This window comes from Onychomys torridus, chromosome 5, assembly GCF_903995425.1.
Source record: "Onychomys torridus chromosome 5, mOncTor1.1, whole genome shotgun sequence".
NCBI lineage: Eukaryota > Metazoa > Chordata > Mammalia > Rodentia > Cricetidae > Onychomys > Onychomys torridus.
The window spans coordinates 47,830,923-47,846,469 of record NC_050447.1 but is presented as its reverse complement, the minus strand read 5'-3'; the positions used below and the strand labels follow the sequence as shown (position 1 = coordinate 47,846,469).

The 15,547-nt window shown below is 50.7% G+C and overlaps 1 protein-coding gene across 1 annotated transcript in view; it reads left to right on the top strand.

Moving 5' to 3' along the window:
- Cotl1 (coactosin like F-actin binding protein 1) overlaps positions 1 to 14,959 on the top strand; it is a 33,435-nt gene extending 18,476 nt beyond the window's left edge. The window contains exons 3-4 of the mRNA XM_036189144.1: positions 1 to 158; positions 13,792 to 14,959. Coding sequence (XP_036045037.1) covers positions 1 to 158; positions 13,792 to 13,902 — 269 coding nt within the window. The 3' untranslated portion in view covers positions 13,903 to 14,959. The remainder of the gene's footprint in view (positions 159 to 13,791) is intronic.
- The last annotated feature ends 588 nt before the right edge of the window (positions 14,960 to 15,547 follow it).

Genomic DNA, 15,547 nt, shown 5'->3' with positions numbered 1-15,547 from the left:
ATGATGTCCGGCTGTTTGCCTTTGTGCGCTTTACCACTGGTGACGCCATGAGCAAAAGGTCCAAGTTTGCCCTCATCACGTGGATTGGAGAGGCCGTGAGTGGGCTGCAGCGAGCCAAGACAGGGACCGACAAGACGCTGGTGAAGGAGGTGGTCCAGGTAATGTGTTCTGCCACATGTCAGCAAGGGTCACCGACCAGTTGGGATAGAGGGTATGGGGTGGACTCTGGAAAAGTTCTTAACATTGTTCAGGGTGCCAGCCAGGGCCAGGACTCTGCCGTCTTGACGGTCACACCATAGAAGCACAGCTCTGCACAGCCAGCAGCCCACGGAGACAAGATGACCAGAATGGAGGCCACTGCCTCTCCCATTGTGACCATGGGATCTAAGGAGAGGATGTGATCTTTCCCAGGACAGCATCTGCCCCAGGGACACTGCTCACCCTTGCTCGGTACACGTTAACCCGATGATTGACAGTGGGAAGTGTTGTCACAGTTTGCTAACTAAAGCATAACAGTATCCACAGCACCCCAGACAGTGAGGTTGCTTGTTTGGGGGTTTGGGTAAGGGGCCACCTTGAGAAAGGAAAATCTGAATTTGTAATGGTCAAGCAAGGTGAGCATGCAGAAGGATTGATTTCCCAAGGCCTAGAAGCCAGAGCCCTTCCTTCTTTTATCCAAACTGCTGCTCCAGCGACCAGAGTAGATGTGGCCAGCCCTTCAGCCTTTCAGTCTGACTGTTGCCCAGGGCCAAGTGACATGTGCAAAGAAAAAAGATGGGGCTGGAGAGATGGCTCAGTGATGAAGAGCATTGGCTGCATTTCCAGAGCCGGCGTTTGGTTCCTGGCACTCACATGGCTGCTCACAACCCTCTGCAGCTGCAGCTGCAGGGGATCTGACGCCCTCTTCTGGCCTCTGTGGGCACTGCATGCATGGACTGTACAGACATACATGTAGGCAAACCACCCAAACACATAAAATAAAACAAGCTGTGGTAAATTCCCTTGGCTCCCATTGGCTCCCTGGCTGACACACTGGCTGCCTTAAAAAAATTTTTTTTTGAGACAGGGTGTCTTCGGATTACTATTGCTGCAGTGAAACACCATGACCAAAAGCAAGTTGAGAAGGAAAAGCTTTATTTATTTTACTTACACTTCCACATCCCTGTTCATCACTGGAGGAAGTCAGGACAGGAACTCAAACAGGGCAGGAACCTGGAGGCAGGAGTTGATGCAGAATGCATGGAGGGGTGCTGCTTAATGCCTTGTTCCTCATGGCTTGCTCAGCCTGCTTTCTGATAGAACCCAGGCACCACCCACCATGAGCTGGGCCCTCCCCCATCAATCACTAATTAAGAAAATGCCCTGCAGGCTTTCATATAGCCGGATTTTATGGAGACAGTCTCAGTTGAGACTTCCTCCTCACTGATGACTCCAGCTGTGTCGCGCTGTTGTAAAACTAGCCAGCATACAGGGTTTCTGTTATGTAGCTCTGGCTGTTCTGGAACTCACTCTGTAGACCAGACTGGCCTTGAACTCACAGAGATCTGCCTGCCTCTGCCTCCTGAGTGCTGGGATTGAAGATAGAGCCTGGCCATACCCTGCTTTCTCTTACTCCCCTGAGTTCTTAGTATTAAACGTTGTCCTTATGCAAGCATTTCACTGCCTAAGCAGCTTGAAGCCCTGCTGGACGGCCTCTTGTAGAAACCCTAGGGGGGGTTCCAGACCTTACAAGTATGATAATCAGCTTTATTGCATTTAAAGTAGGTTTTTTTGTTTGCTTGTTTGGTTTGGTTTGGTTTTTCTGAGACAGGGTTTCTCTGTATAACAGCCCTAGCTGTTCTGGAACTCACTCTGTAGACCAGACTGGCCTTGAACTCACAGAGATCTGCCTGCCTCTGCCTCCTGAGTGCTGGGATTACAGGCGTGCAACACACACACACACACACACACACACACACACACACACACACACCATACACATGCAAATTTGAAAGAATTGATTAAAAACTTACTTTAGCGTGTGTGTGTGTGTGTGTGTGTGTGTACCACTGAGTGCATATGGACAACACTATTGAGTCAGTTCTCTCCTTCCGTCTTTCCTTGGCCTCCAGAATGGAATTCAAGTCGTCAGGCGCACCTTAAGCCCATTCATCCACTGAGCCATCTACTGGCCGCGTTATTATTTCACTTCATTTTGTTGAGATGGGGCCTCATTCTGTAGCCCAGGCTGACCTCAGACTTCTGCCCCTGGTTGGAGTGCTGACAGTTGAGTCAGCGCCCATGGCTGGATTGCTCATTTAGTTGCTTACTGCATGCTTGTTGTTTGTGGAGTTGAGGTTCCAACCAGGGCCTCGTACATGCTAGGCAGGCCCTCTGCCGCCAGCTGCAGTCCCAGCCCGGGGTTTCTGTGAACCTAGAACTGGCTGCTGTAAGTGGGGGTGACTCAGGGACCTGGGTTCTCTGGTGGCAGCCTCCATGGTGGGAAGACTAGTTCCTAGTCATGGATTTGCAAGCTCCGAGAAGCTGAAGTAAAGTGGAATTGGCTGGCCCTTCCATAGGGGGAGGTGAGGGCAGCAGGGAATCATGGCTGGGTCCAGGCTCAGGTAGGCTTTCTCTCTGGATTTGGCCACCCTCTGCCCTGCAGAAGGAACATCCAGGCTTGGGTGGTCCTTCACAGTCAGGACTCCAGAAGAGAGAGGCCAGATACCTCTATGGTAGTCAGTCCCTTAAAATAACCCTGACCACCATCTGGGCCTTAATGATTTGCAACTGCAATGAGGTTCCATCCAGTTCAGAGGCATGATGGGAGCTGAGGTATGCTGAGGACATTCAGGCAAGGAGCTGGGATTCCCGGCCAGATGGAGGTGGGTGCCTGTAGCACCCAAGTGTGGAGGCAGGAGGATTGGGGATTGAGGCCTGCTTGGAACTGGAAGTCAGAGAGGTCCCTGACGGTCCGTGGCTGGGAAAATCAGACACAAGTCCCCTTCTCCACAGCCGCAGGGCAGCAGAGGCTGCTGGGAGCGGGGCTGTTCTAGTGACGGTGCCCTGAGTTGGGGAATGTGCTGAGCGGACAGACAGCCCGCCTGGCTGAGGTTGCCCCGCCACACTGTTGCCTGCTGGTGCCCAGGATAAGATACCCACCCATTGTTCTGGTGCCTCTGCAGGCTTGTGGGGACAATGTGGCGGCCATCAGGGGAGACTCCCTGGTGCCAGGCCAGGCTACCTCCCATCAGAGTGGATCAGGCCTGCCTTGCAAAATGCTCTAACTGCCATGTTCTTTTATTTATGTGTATTAATTTATTGTTGAGTTTAAAAATACTGTGTATAGGGGTTGGGGATTTAGCTCAGTGGTAGAGTGCTTGCCTAGCAAGTGCAAGGCCCTGGGTTTGGTCCTCAGCTTTGAGAAAAAAAAAAAAATACTGTGTATGTGTGCATGATGTGTGTGGGGGTGGGCATATGGAGGTCAGAGGACAACGTTGTGGGGTCTCTTTCCTTTCACCATGTAGGTTTTGGGGATCAGGATCAAAGTCAGGTTACAGGTGTGGCAGCAAGTTCCTTTACCTGCTGAGCTATCACACTAACCAAAGGGAGACCATTTGGGGGGGGGGGCTTCATCTGAAACACACTGGGGAGCCTGGGAAGGCTTTAAGCTAGGGAGAGGGATTGGCTTTGCCCAAGGAGAGGCCCAGCACATAAACGAAGCTGCTTCGACCAGAAGACTGTTCTGTGCCAGCCATGGCTTGCTGCCCCTCATCAGACTCTAGACCTACTCCTAGCCCGTGGCCAGCCTGCCCAGGTGGGCACTTGCCAGCTGCCTAGCAGCCATGCCCAACACAGAACCATGGAACACCTCTGCTTGCCAGAGCCCCGAAGGGGGGAGGTGTCCCCATAGTGTTCCAAGGCCCAAGCACATGAGTGTGTGTTCTGCAGACTTTACCCGCTTCCTTCCTGGTGCCTCTCCATTCTTCTGTCTTCTCTCCTGACAGCCCCTTTCAGAACAGTCCTGCACCACACACAGTTGTGCATGTGTGGTCCCTAGTCACAGTAGCCGGGCACTGCTCCGTGAATGCCCACCGCAGACATGAGTCTAATGCCAGTTATGTGCATTCTTTCTCTTACAGACCTCAGCCAGCCTTGGCCAGGAGCTCACACAGATCATGTTTCTGGCCTCTCAACTCCCCAATCTCTTTTTCCTCATCTGAGCAATGAGATGTCAGTCTAACACATAGAAGCATGAAAATAATAAATAAGATGCTGCCTATGGAGAGTGCTGGTGTGGATGTACAGTTCCTTCTTTTTGAGAGAGGGTCCCATGTTGCCAAGGCTTGTCTTGAACTCACTATGTAGTTGAGGTGACCTTGACACCCCCCCCCCCCACTGAAATTCCTGCCTCTATCACCCTAAGTGGTGAGATCATGAATATGTACCACTGTGCCCTGTTTAGGTGGTGCTGAGATGGAACCCAGGGCTCCTTGCATGCTAGGCCAGCACTCTGACTAAGCAAGCCCCTGTGTACTTATGTACTCATTTTTGGTTGAATTATGGACACATCCTGGTATCTGCTGACAATGAACATCTTTGAGGCTAAGTGCTGTCATTTTTAAACAATTCTGTTTACTGACTCTTTGGAGAAAATTCCCAAACATGCATGTGGCTGGGAACAAGAAATTCTATGCTTATTCTCTCTCTGTCTCTGTCTCTCTCTGTCTCTCTGTCTCTGTGTCTCTCTCTGTCTCTGTGGTTGTGGAGACCCAAGGTCTCACATGTGTTGGATGAGTGTTCTGGTACATAGCTACTTCCCCAGCATGGGCAGTTTTGATTAAACAGAAGTTGAAGATCCAGCCCTGATTTGACTGTTGACCAATAGTAGGGACTGCTTGGAGCTCTGGGTTAAGAAGGGGGTATCTTAAAAAAACAAATAAACAGGGTTGCGGATTTAGCTTAGTGGTAGAGCACTAGACTAGCAAGCACAAGGCCCTGGGTTTAATCCTCAGCTCAAAAAAAAAAAAAAAAAACCAAACCAAACCAAACAAACAAAAAAAACAAACAAAAAAAATCAAAAACAAAAAAAAAAGGAAGAAAGAAAGAAAAAGAAGGGTTCTGAGGTTGAGTGTTGACAGAGAAGGTGCCGTGATCAATTTGTGATGTCTGTCACAGACATAGGAGCAGAGAATGGAGTATGTTTCCTACACCTTTCCCCTCCCTGAACTAGATAGAGTTAGAGGTCAGGCCAGATGGGTTCAGTGCTTTGAGCATCTGGGAGACAGAGGAGCAGGTTTCAAGCAGTTTTCCACATGCTAAGAGAGATGGCTGTGAAGGGGAATGTCTTCCTGCACCAGGCTTTTTCTTTTGGGTCCACCAATCAGCTCCCAAATCATGGCACAGAGACTTTTATTAGTTTTGAATGTTCAGCCCAGCTTAGCTCTTTTCTGGCTAGCTCTTTTAACTTAAATTAACCTGTTTCCCTTTGTCTACCTTTTGCCTTGGGCCTTTTACCTTTTCTTACTTACTGTGTCTGACTGGCTGACTGCCTGGTTTCTGGCCCCAGGCATGTCTCTCATTCTCTCCTCTCATTCTTTCTCCTTCTTGAACCTAGATTTCTCCTCCTATTTATTCTCTCTGCCTGGCAGCCCCACCTGTCCTTTCTCCCGTCTAGCTATTGGCCATTCAGCTTTTTATTAGACCAATCAGGTGCCTGAGGCAGACAAGGTGGAACAGATGCAACACATCTTTACATAATTAAACAAATGCAGCATCGACAAAAGTAACACACTTTTACAGTGAAAGTAATATTCTGTAGTATAAACAAATGTAACACATCTTTGCCCAGTTAAAATAATATTCCACAACATTTTCCAGGTATGGGATCTAAGCTGGTTTGGTCCACACCGGCTCACAGTAGGACCTTGGGACATCTGTCTATTTGCATTCTGTCTTGCTGGATCACGATATGCCCGCCTGTGGTGTGCCCTTGGTTCTCTCCCTGAGCAGGAGGGTGACCTGAGCCTTTATATCCGAATCTGTCAGAAACTTGGCCTTCTGATCCATTTGTTTCCTTCATCTTTCTTTGATGAGTCACGCCTGCTTTAAGAGCCTGCTCTTTTTGAGTAAATTGTAACTTGCTGGTTGGATTTTAAGGACTTGGTCTTTCAGGCACTGAATAGGTGTAGGAGGGCACAGGGGGGCGGCAGGAGGGCTGACAGTGGAGCGCCACTGGTTTCTGTGTGCTCCGATTTCTTTCTGCTCAGCCTCCTGCGAGGTTGCCCTTTCTCCTGGCTGTTGGGGACTGATTGCTTTTATTCAGTACTCAGAAGTCTTTGGCTTTGAATTCTTGGGGAATTCCATTTGGTGAAAGGCACTTGATTGTGGCCAGCAGGTGACTTGTCCATCCCTGCCTCAGCTCACGCATGTGACAGAGAGTCCGCACCCTGCATAGCAGAGATTTTCCATTGATTCTGGATGGTCCCAAAGCAACCACAGAGCCTTAAGATTGAACAGTGCTGTGATCCTACGCTGGTTCCCCATGAATTCTGGTGTCCGTGCTGGGACATTGTCATAGTCTTTATCTTCATGCTCCAGGGACTTAGGCAGAACCCTGGATGGCTGGTGAGGATCTCTCTGGGAGACGTTTTATTCTCTCTCTCTTTACAAGAATGGAGAGCAGGGCCAGAACCACTGAATACTGTGTTTGGGGCCTTTCTGAACCCCTGCTCCTCTTCTCTTAGAGAGAGCCACAGCACTGGAATTTGGCCTCCCAGGGTATAGGCAAGTGATGGCCATAGTGAGTATTAAACGAGCACAGGTTTCGGGGAGCAGTGAGTGGCATTGCTCTGACTGCTTTTTGATATAGTGGAAACCACCTTCTTCCTCCTTCCCTGCAGCTCTCTCCTAGCCCAGCTTTGGGTGTTGCCACTGGGTTGGTGGACACAGCCAGCATCTCCCATGTTTACCCAGAGGAAGCCCCAGGCTTGCCCTTCAGGGAAAAGGAACTCTGGAAAGGGCCCAGTCTCAGAACCCTAAGCTCCCCTGCAGTCTTGAGGCTGAAGGGATCTCTATATCACTCACAGATCAGCTGAGGGCCGGTCAGCACTTGCCCAGCACTGGGCGCAGCCAGCAAGTGTGCAAGTTCTTTGCAAGTCTCCAAGGCCCTCATTACAGCCCTAGCATGTGGTACTGTTTCAGTTCCTGTTTGTAGAGGAGGAACTGAGGCTCAGGAGGGCTAGGCTGCTGGAGATCATGGGGAAGCTTCGACTAAACCCTGTTCCCTACCCTGCTTTAACAAGAAAACTGGATTTAAGCCAGGCCCTGAGGGCTCTTTAAAAAAGAGTTGGGGTCCCAAGCACCACATAAACCAGGCGCTGTAGTCTAACCCGTCACAGCACTGGAGAGGTGTAAGGTCAGAAGTTCAGGGTCATACTTGGCTACCAGCAAGTTCAAGACCAACTTAGGTTACATGAAACTCTGAAGTTGGGGAGGCAATTTAAAAACAAGGATAGGAGAATGTTTATGCATTTCTTAATTTAACCTTGCAAACAGTAGTGTGTGTGTGTGTGTGTGTGTGTGTGTGTGTGTGTGTGTGTGTGTGTGTGTGTACAGACCTAGTTCCTAACCCGTCCTTCACTGGGATCACTTTCTCAAGGAGAACAATCTGGGGTCTGCCTTGCTTCTGAGAAAGGTTGTGGGGACAAAGCCTGTCCTCAAACACCTTTACAGGCCATTTTGATGGAAATCTGAAGCTGCCAGAATTGGACATGATTAAAAGAGCCTCTTCCTTGAACAGTCCCACTGGGCAAAACATGAAAAGCCCCTGTTTAGAAGCCTTGGGAGGGACGTGCGGGTCCTGGGCAAAACCCTAAAAGCCTCAGGTGATAGTGTCCAGACTGGCATTTTGTGCTTTGGAATCTTGCAGGTAGCTTGGTCAGACTTGGAGCTTCTGGTGTGTTGGGTGGGGGGGGGGACAGACAGTCTAGAACAGCCTGGAGGAGGGGTGAGGAGGAAGGGCAGGCCTAACATGGGCCTCTTCACTTTGTGACCTGAAATGAGTCACTTCCTCTCTCTGGTCCTCTATCCAAAACAGAGGTGGTTGGCAGGGGTTAGTGGGTTTTGTTCATTTGGTCCCCTCTTCCCACCTTGTCTTGAACTGTAGGGCAGTTATAGTTGGGTGACTTTCCAATATTTCGAGCTTCTCCTGTGAACACCTATGAAGCCACCACCAGGTGTGAGGGAGGGACATTTGTCAGCCGCAGGGCTCTGTGATGGGAGACTCTCCTGGGTGGCCACTGTGCTTTCAGACCTGATTGTGTCCTTTTCAGCCTCCAGTAGCCACTGTGTGCTGGTCACCGCTGCTGCTGTCCTGTGGCACACCTGATGGCCAAGCTGAGTGCCAGGGACTGTGAGTGCCGATTGTGGTGAACTGGGTGAACTGGCAGCATTTCTCTCGACTTAAGGCTGCGTGTGCAGAAACACTTCTCAGTAAGGACTGGCCTGGCTTCTGCCGCCACCTCTCTCCTTGTGGCTCTTAGATGGCTTGCGTGTGTGTATAGGGGACGAGTGTGGTGGGAGGTGGCCTGTTGGCACAGGTGACGTCTTGGTGGCCAGCACCCAGGGACACAGGTGAGCAGCTCCTTGCTCTTTCTGGCCCTGGCGTCGCTCACGGGTCAGGCTTCATCTGCCAGGTGACCTCGCTTGGTTTCTGCCCTTTTTATAAACACAGTAGGAAGGTGACTCTCCTGTGGCCCTGGAAACTCCCCAGTGATGCTGGTGGCTCCCTTAGGTCTGAAGCTGACTGCTCAGTAGGCGTGGAAGCAGAGGGCAGGGGGTCATTTCAAGTAAAATTTGAGGTTGGACCTTCTGTTGCTGTGATGAAACACCGTGGCTGAAAATGCTGAGGAGGAACGGGTTTATTTGGCTCTGGATTCCACATCATAGTTCATCACTGAAGGAAGTCGGGGCAGGAGCTCAAGCAGGGTAGGAGTCTGGGCTCAGGAGCTGATGCAGAAGCCATGAAGGGGGATGCTACTTACTGACGTGTTCCTCATGGCTTCCTCGGCCTGCTTTCTTATAGAACCCAAGGGCTGGCATCACATACAATGGGCTGAGCCCTCTTCCATCAATCACTGGGTAAGAAAATGTTCTCCAGGCTTACCATCAGTCCGATCTCAAGGAGGCAATTGAGGCTCCCTTCTCTCAGATGACTGTAGCTTGTGTCAAGTTGATACAAAAAACAAAAACAACAACAACAAAAAAAAAAACAAAACAAAACAAAAACTAGTCAGCATAGTGCCCAAGTCATTCATACATTTGGGGACATTTTGTAGATTTCACGCCCTAGATGGGAAGAATGCCACATGTGTCCAGCCTTTTGTGGAGACAATGGCCTGTTGGCCTACCAGGGATGCCATCACAAGATGCCTGCCTTTCCCACTTCCCCAGATAGGAAGAGACTGCCCCTGGAATAGTAGGGAAGAGGTCCCCTCAACTTTGTCTCCAGGGCTGCCCATGGGTGGTAGGAGCCCATAAATGGGCTTGGATGGAAATGGGGAAATCTCATTCAGAAGGATGTACAGGGAAGGATTGGATCATAGGAGATGTGGAGATCTGGAAGGTTCCTGGGAGGGACTGAGGGGGGGCGTGCAGGTGAGTGAACATGGGTGTCAGCTAAAGGCTGTGTAGCCTCAACTGTCCTCAGTATGGACTGAGGGGTAAGTGAATGACTTCTCTGGCCTTGCCACCTTCCTGTCAGCTGCTGGGGGGATGGGAGCCACAGAAGAAGCGCCTCCTCCAGCGTCTCTGACTTCAGCTGGGCAGTGCTGTGCAGGGCCATCCTGGGCTCTTGAGGAGTGAGGGGAACAGAGCCAGATCTGTCAGCCTCCAGTCAGGCTCACTTCGAGGCTGCAGCCTGGCTGACTGTGGATGAGACCATCAGCCCAAGGTGTCAGGACAAATCCACGGTCTGCCTTGGTACCATGGGCATGGCTTGAGCGCCAGTTGCCTCAGAAATCTTAAGTGCCTACCTCCGTCACTGGAAGGAAGAAGCACTCCACCAAGAGGTAGATCTCTTCATTCTGCTCTCTAACTCCAGAGTTCCTCCAAAATAGTGGGTGTGGAATGACAGGGTGCGGGGACACGCGACCCACACCCCACACTACTTTTCCACAGCGACCACCCCTGAAGGTCAAGTCTCAGGCCTCTGCAGACAGCAACAGAAAAAAGCACTTCTTCGTCAAGTCTCCTTCTTCCTGTCTTCTGTGGCAACAGAGCAGAGAGAATGTTCTCTGGCTGATTCAACAGGGCAGCGTGTGGGTGGTGACATGGCTGTCCTGTAAACTTTGTAAACTTGGAAGCGTTTGCTTCGTGGCTATTTGGTTTTAAGCACGCCTCAAAGTTTGAAGTTGCGCTTATTTTTTAATAGTTTGAGACAGGGTATATGTGTGGATGTGTGCATGTTATATATGGGGGAGCTTAGGTGATTTTGCCCATTTACATTTATTTATTGCTATGTATGGTTCACTGGTCTGATCTCCTTTTTGAGATAGTCAGGTAGCCTGGGCTGGTCTTGAACTCCATATGTAGCTGAGGTTGGCCTTAAACTTTTTTTTTTTTTTTTTTTTTTTTTTACATCTATTAACTTTATGTGTGGACTTAGGCATACCACAGTGGCATGTGGAGCCAGGACACAATGCACAGGGGTTGGTCTCTCCTTCCACTGTGGGGATCTCAGATCATCAGGCTAGATAGCATTCAGCAGCCTTCACCTGCTGAGCCATCTTTCCCACCCAGTCTTGAACTTCTGATCTTCTTGCCGCTACCTAGGATTGCAAGCCTGTACCATCATGCCTGGTTTGTGCAGTGTTGGGGACTGAACCCAGGACTCTGTGCTTGCTAGGCAAGCGCTGTATCCACTGAGCCACATCCCCAGCTGCTGTTTTGTTTTGTTGAGACAAGATTTTTGCTATGTAACCCAAACTGGCTTCAAGCTCAAGGGCAGTTGCCAGAGTTCTGGGGTCATAGGTGTGAGTGCCACACTGCCTGATCGCTGAGTGATGGCCCACACTCTTGTGGTTTTAGCTGGAGCTACACCCAGCCCCTAACACTTCCTTTAGATTTCTTAACCCTTATCACATCTTCCTAATCGCCTGTTCCTGACACAGACTTCAGGTTCTTACTTTAGATTGCCATATATGGCTGTCACCAAGCAGAGGACTTTGAACTTCCTTGTAGGCTTTTTGGCGGGTTGGCTTCCTTGCTGGGGCACTCTTGCCCCACCCCCCCTGTGCCGCTGGGCTGGGCTGGGAGTTGAGACATAAGTCAGCTCTCGATTCTCTTTCTGACCCAGGCCCACTCACTGCCTTCCATTGTCTGGGTCACATGCATATACCTAGTAGTGCTGGCCAGTGGGGCTGGTGGGAAGGGTCTTTTACCTTTGGGGCTGGACAAGGCTCTCTCTGCTCTGCTCAGGGGTCTTATCTTAACCAAGTAAAAGGCCAATGTATGGAGGGTGGATTCAGAGAGTGTGTGAGGATGTCCCTTTTGGCTGATACTCAGCCCCCCTCCGTACCCCCCTCCATGTCTTAGTGGCCTTGTTCATGGTTTCTAGAAAGCTGAGAAGTCGATCTTCCTGGTGCTATGGCAACTTTGCTTATTTTGCTTTTATTGGTGTGAAAGCCATTTAATGTAAAATTAACCATTGTAACCACTCGTCCCTAGTTCCAAAGATTTTTTGCCATCCTTTCTTTGTATCTATATGGTAGTGCTGGGGGTGGAATGGAGGTGGGGGTGGGGGTGGGGGAGAGTGGGTGGGGTGCTAGAGATTGAACCCAGGACCTCATGCCTGCTAAGGTAAGCACTCTACCCTTGAGCCACACTCCCAGCCTGAGGCAGCAATCCCAGCTCTGTGACTTTGGGTGGGCATTGCAGTCTCTAGATTCTGTCTTGTCTGTCTTTGGGGATTTTAAGAGTTGCTCTTGGGGTGATTTTGGGCAAAGCTGTACTTCGCTCATGGAGAGAGCTGGTCTTCTAACCTTTCCTGGTTTGCAGTCACCTCCAAGCGCTCTGCTGACTTTACCACGTCCAATTTTAGGTGACCGTCATTTCCTGTTCTGTCTCCCACCCCTGGTCACCTCTGGTCTGCTTTCTCTGTGGATTTGCCTTTTTTGGACATTTCCTGTCAGTGGAACCAGACCGTGGGTGGCCTTGCGTGTCTGCCTGCTTTTGCTCATGTTTAAGGGTTTATCCATTTGCAGCAGGCATCAGAACTCATTCCCTTTCAGTGCTGACTAATTAATGCTTCACCATGTGGGACGTCAGTGCTTTGTGTATGCCTCATCTCATCTCTTGTTGAGCTATCTGGGGTGCTTGGCTGTTGGTGAATCATGCTGCTGTGAGATCTGGGTGTGTCCTTATGTGCACAGGGGATTTCATTTCTCTCAGGTAGATCCTCAGGTGTAAAGTCCCAGGGTCATAGTTGACGCTTGGCTTGGCCTCAGTACCACAGCGCAGTGTGTACATGTGGAAGTCCTGATAATGGTGCCACAGGCCTGGGGTGTTGCTCAGTGGTAGAGCACTTGCCTAACAAGGCTAGGCCCTGGGTTCCTCCCCAGTACTAGTGTGAATGTGGAGGTGTGATGAGCAGTGTTGAGGTACATTCATGTATGCTGATGTGTACTGTGTGTGTGCACTCACGTGCTCACGCTTGCTCCTCCTACCATACAGACTCTGTTGGCCTTGAACTCCTATGTAGCTGAGGCTGACCACGAACTCCCATGCCTCCTGCTGCCACCTCCCCAGTGCTGCTGCTTTTACAGATTCACACTGCCACCCCCAGCTCCTTTATATGGATAATTTCCCAACCTTTGGACGTGTGCTTCTGGCAGCTTTCTGTCTTCCTTTGAGATTTTCCTGGTTTATTGTATCTTGTAATCTCCATATAAAATAGCATAATCCTCATGGCTCAGTGTTACCTGATCAGATACCACCTGCTTCACTCATTCCCATGTGGGCCAGGCCTTTGGGTTACCTGGGCAAAGTCTTGCACCCCAAGAAGTGACGGTAACCGTGTGTTTCCCAGCTATAGGCTGGCGTGTTCGTAGAATGAATGCTAACAGTGCCCTGCCCACCTACCCAAGATTGAATGTGGTTGGAAAGGCCAGGACACCCCTGGTGAATGCAGGCCTAGTAATGGCTGAGCCAGCAGGTGAGAGCCTATCATCCCGGCTTCTCCCAACCCCAGGTGTACCAGTAACACGTGCGATGAGCAGTAGCCACAAGCCAGAGCCTCCTTTTTTCTGTTCCCTCCCTCCTGTCATAAAAAATCACAGAGATAGGGGCTCACTGTGTAGCTCAAGATGGTCTTAGAATCATGGTATTTCTCTGCCTTAACTTCCTGAGTGCTGGGATTGCAGGTGTGTGCCACCAAGCCCAGCTCCTCCTTCTCCTTCCTTCTCTTCTGGAGTTAAACTTTGACCAACTCCCTACCTGCTTTTCCAACCTCACATCCTCCCTGATGGTTTTTTACAGCTGAAGAAGTTAAATGACAGTTGAGAGGGACTTATCCAAGGTAATACAGCCAAGAAAAGATAGTCCAGGAGTCATGCTTGGGTCCAGCCATGGCCCAGGGGACATGGCATCCCTGTCCATCTGATCAGGCTTCTGGCACAGGCTCTGTCGGCATGATTTCACTACCCTCCGCTGTGAATGTCTGGGGTGCCAGGGCTTCTTGCTGTGTTGCCTGGGCAACCCTGGACCTGCCCCTCCTCCCTCACGGAAACTCTGAGCTCTTCTTTGTCCTTGCAGAACTTTGCAAAGGAGTTTGTGATCAGCGATCGGAAGGAGCTGGAGGAAGACTTCATCAGGAACGAGCTGAAGAAGGCTGGGGGAGCCAATTATGATGCTCAGACAGAGTAGCCCCAGCCCCACACCCCAGAGCCATCTGCCTGCTCCACCCAGGAGGAGACTGCCGCCTCGAGAGTCACCAGCCCACCAGGGAGGAGGAGCCATGAGAGGCACCACGCCACCAGTGTGTGCAACCCCCTCCCCTGCCTCCCCTGCCTCCCCTGCCTCCCCTGCCTCCCCTGCCCCCTCTGCCCCTCTGTGGTCCTCTCAAGCTCACTAAGCATCATTATTTGGTACCTGCCCCCTTTTTGTTTTAAAGAAGTCATCTTGGTGCCAAGGTCATGCACACCATGAAATCCCAGGTGCCTCCTTCAGTGGCCCTTGGCCTGCCATTTCCCTTGCCCTCACTGTGGCCTGCCTGGTCTGAGCCACCACACTGGCCTCCAGTTGCTGGGGCCTGGCCTGGGTACCATCCCAGCTTGCCTTGGCTGTTTCCTGCTAGCCCTATGCTGGCCACCATGCCAGGAGCTGTGCACACCCTACAGCCTTCATGAGCTCACACATGCTCCCAGGAACCCCGAGACATGGCTCCAGGCCCCACCCCCACCCTGTTCAGAGTGGCCTAAGCTGTAAGTCTGGTAGATGCTGCTTGGCAGTGACAGGTTTTGGTCTGGCGTGGACTGAGTACAAAGTGACAATTTGCCTTAAATCTCGCCTGGCGGTGGCTCTGCCATGTGGTCTAAACTACCCTTTTGGCGACGTCCTTCTGAAGTTTGAGAGGTCTGTCTGAGTTCAGCTGTGGTAGGAGTTCAGGGTCAACCTCAGGGCCTCCCAGGGTGATGAGGATGGAAAGGTCTCCTGCAAACAGGGAGGCAGGCACAGGCCTCACGGCACCTGGAAGGCCGTGGGTGGAATCTTAGTCTGCACCACAAATTCGAAAAGATGGCTTTGTTTGCTTTTAAAGAAAGCTGAGGCAGGCTTGGCTCCTCGTGAGCACGTGAAGATGGTTCTTTTCCTTTCTCCTGGCTCTTTTCATTTTGGGAAAGATGACTGCACTGGACTGGGCTGTGAGGACCATCTCTGGCATTCCAACAGTTTACAGAAATAAATGTGTTTTTCAAGAAAAATGTATTGGGTTGTCTGCTCTGTGTGTGTGTGTGTGTGTGTGTGTGTGTGTGTGTGTGTGTGTGTGTGTTCAAATTCAGGCTGAGCGGTTGTTGAAGGAGCTGCTGGGCCTTGGGCATATGGATTTCCTTCTCCAAGATGTTTTCATGTAGCTCAGGCTGGCCTCAAACTTCCAGTGTAGGAGGATGGTCTTGAACTCCTGATTGTCATTCGGCTATCTCCCAAATGGTAAAGTTATAGATGTGTATCACCTTGGCCTATTTCAGTAGCTCTTTAACCCTCCCTGCATTCTTGCGGAGGACCCAAGTTTGGTTTCCAGCACCCTCATTGGGCAGCTCATGGCTGCCTGTAATTCCAGCCCAGGGGATCTAGGTTGTCCGTAAACTCACTCCATGGCCCAGGCTAGCCTTGAAGTGATAATCCGCCTGTCTCCTTCGAAGTAGCTGGCTCACAGTTCTGAGTCTCCACAGCCAGCTTTAGATATGTCTTTTGTTTTGTTTCTAGTGAGACAAGGCCTCACTGTAGCCTAGACTGGCCTTGAATTTGTGACACTCTCCCTGCCAGAGCATCCTTAATACTGGGATTACAGGTA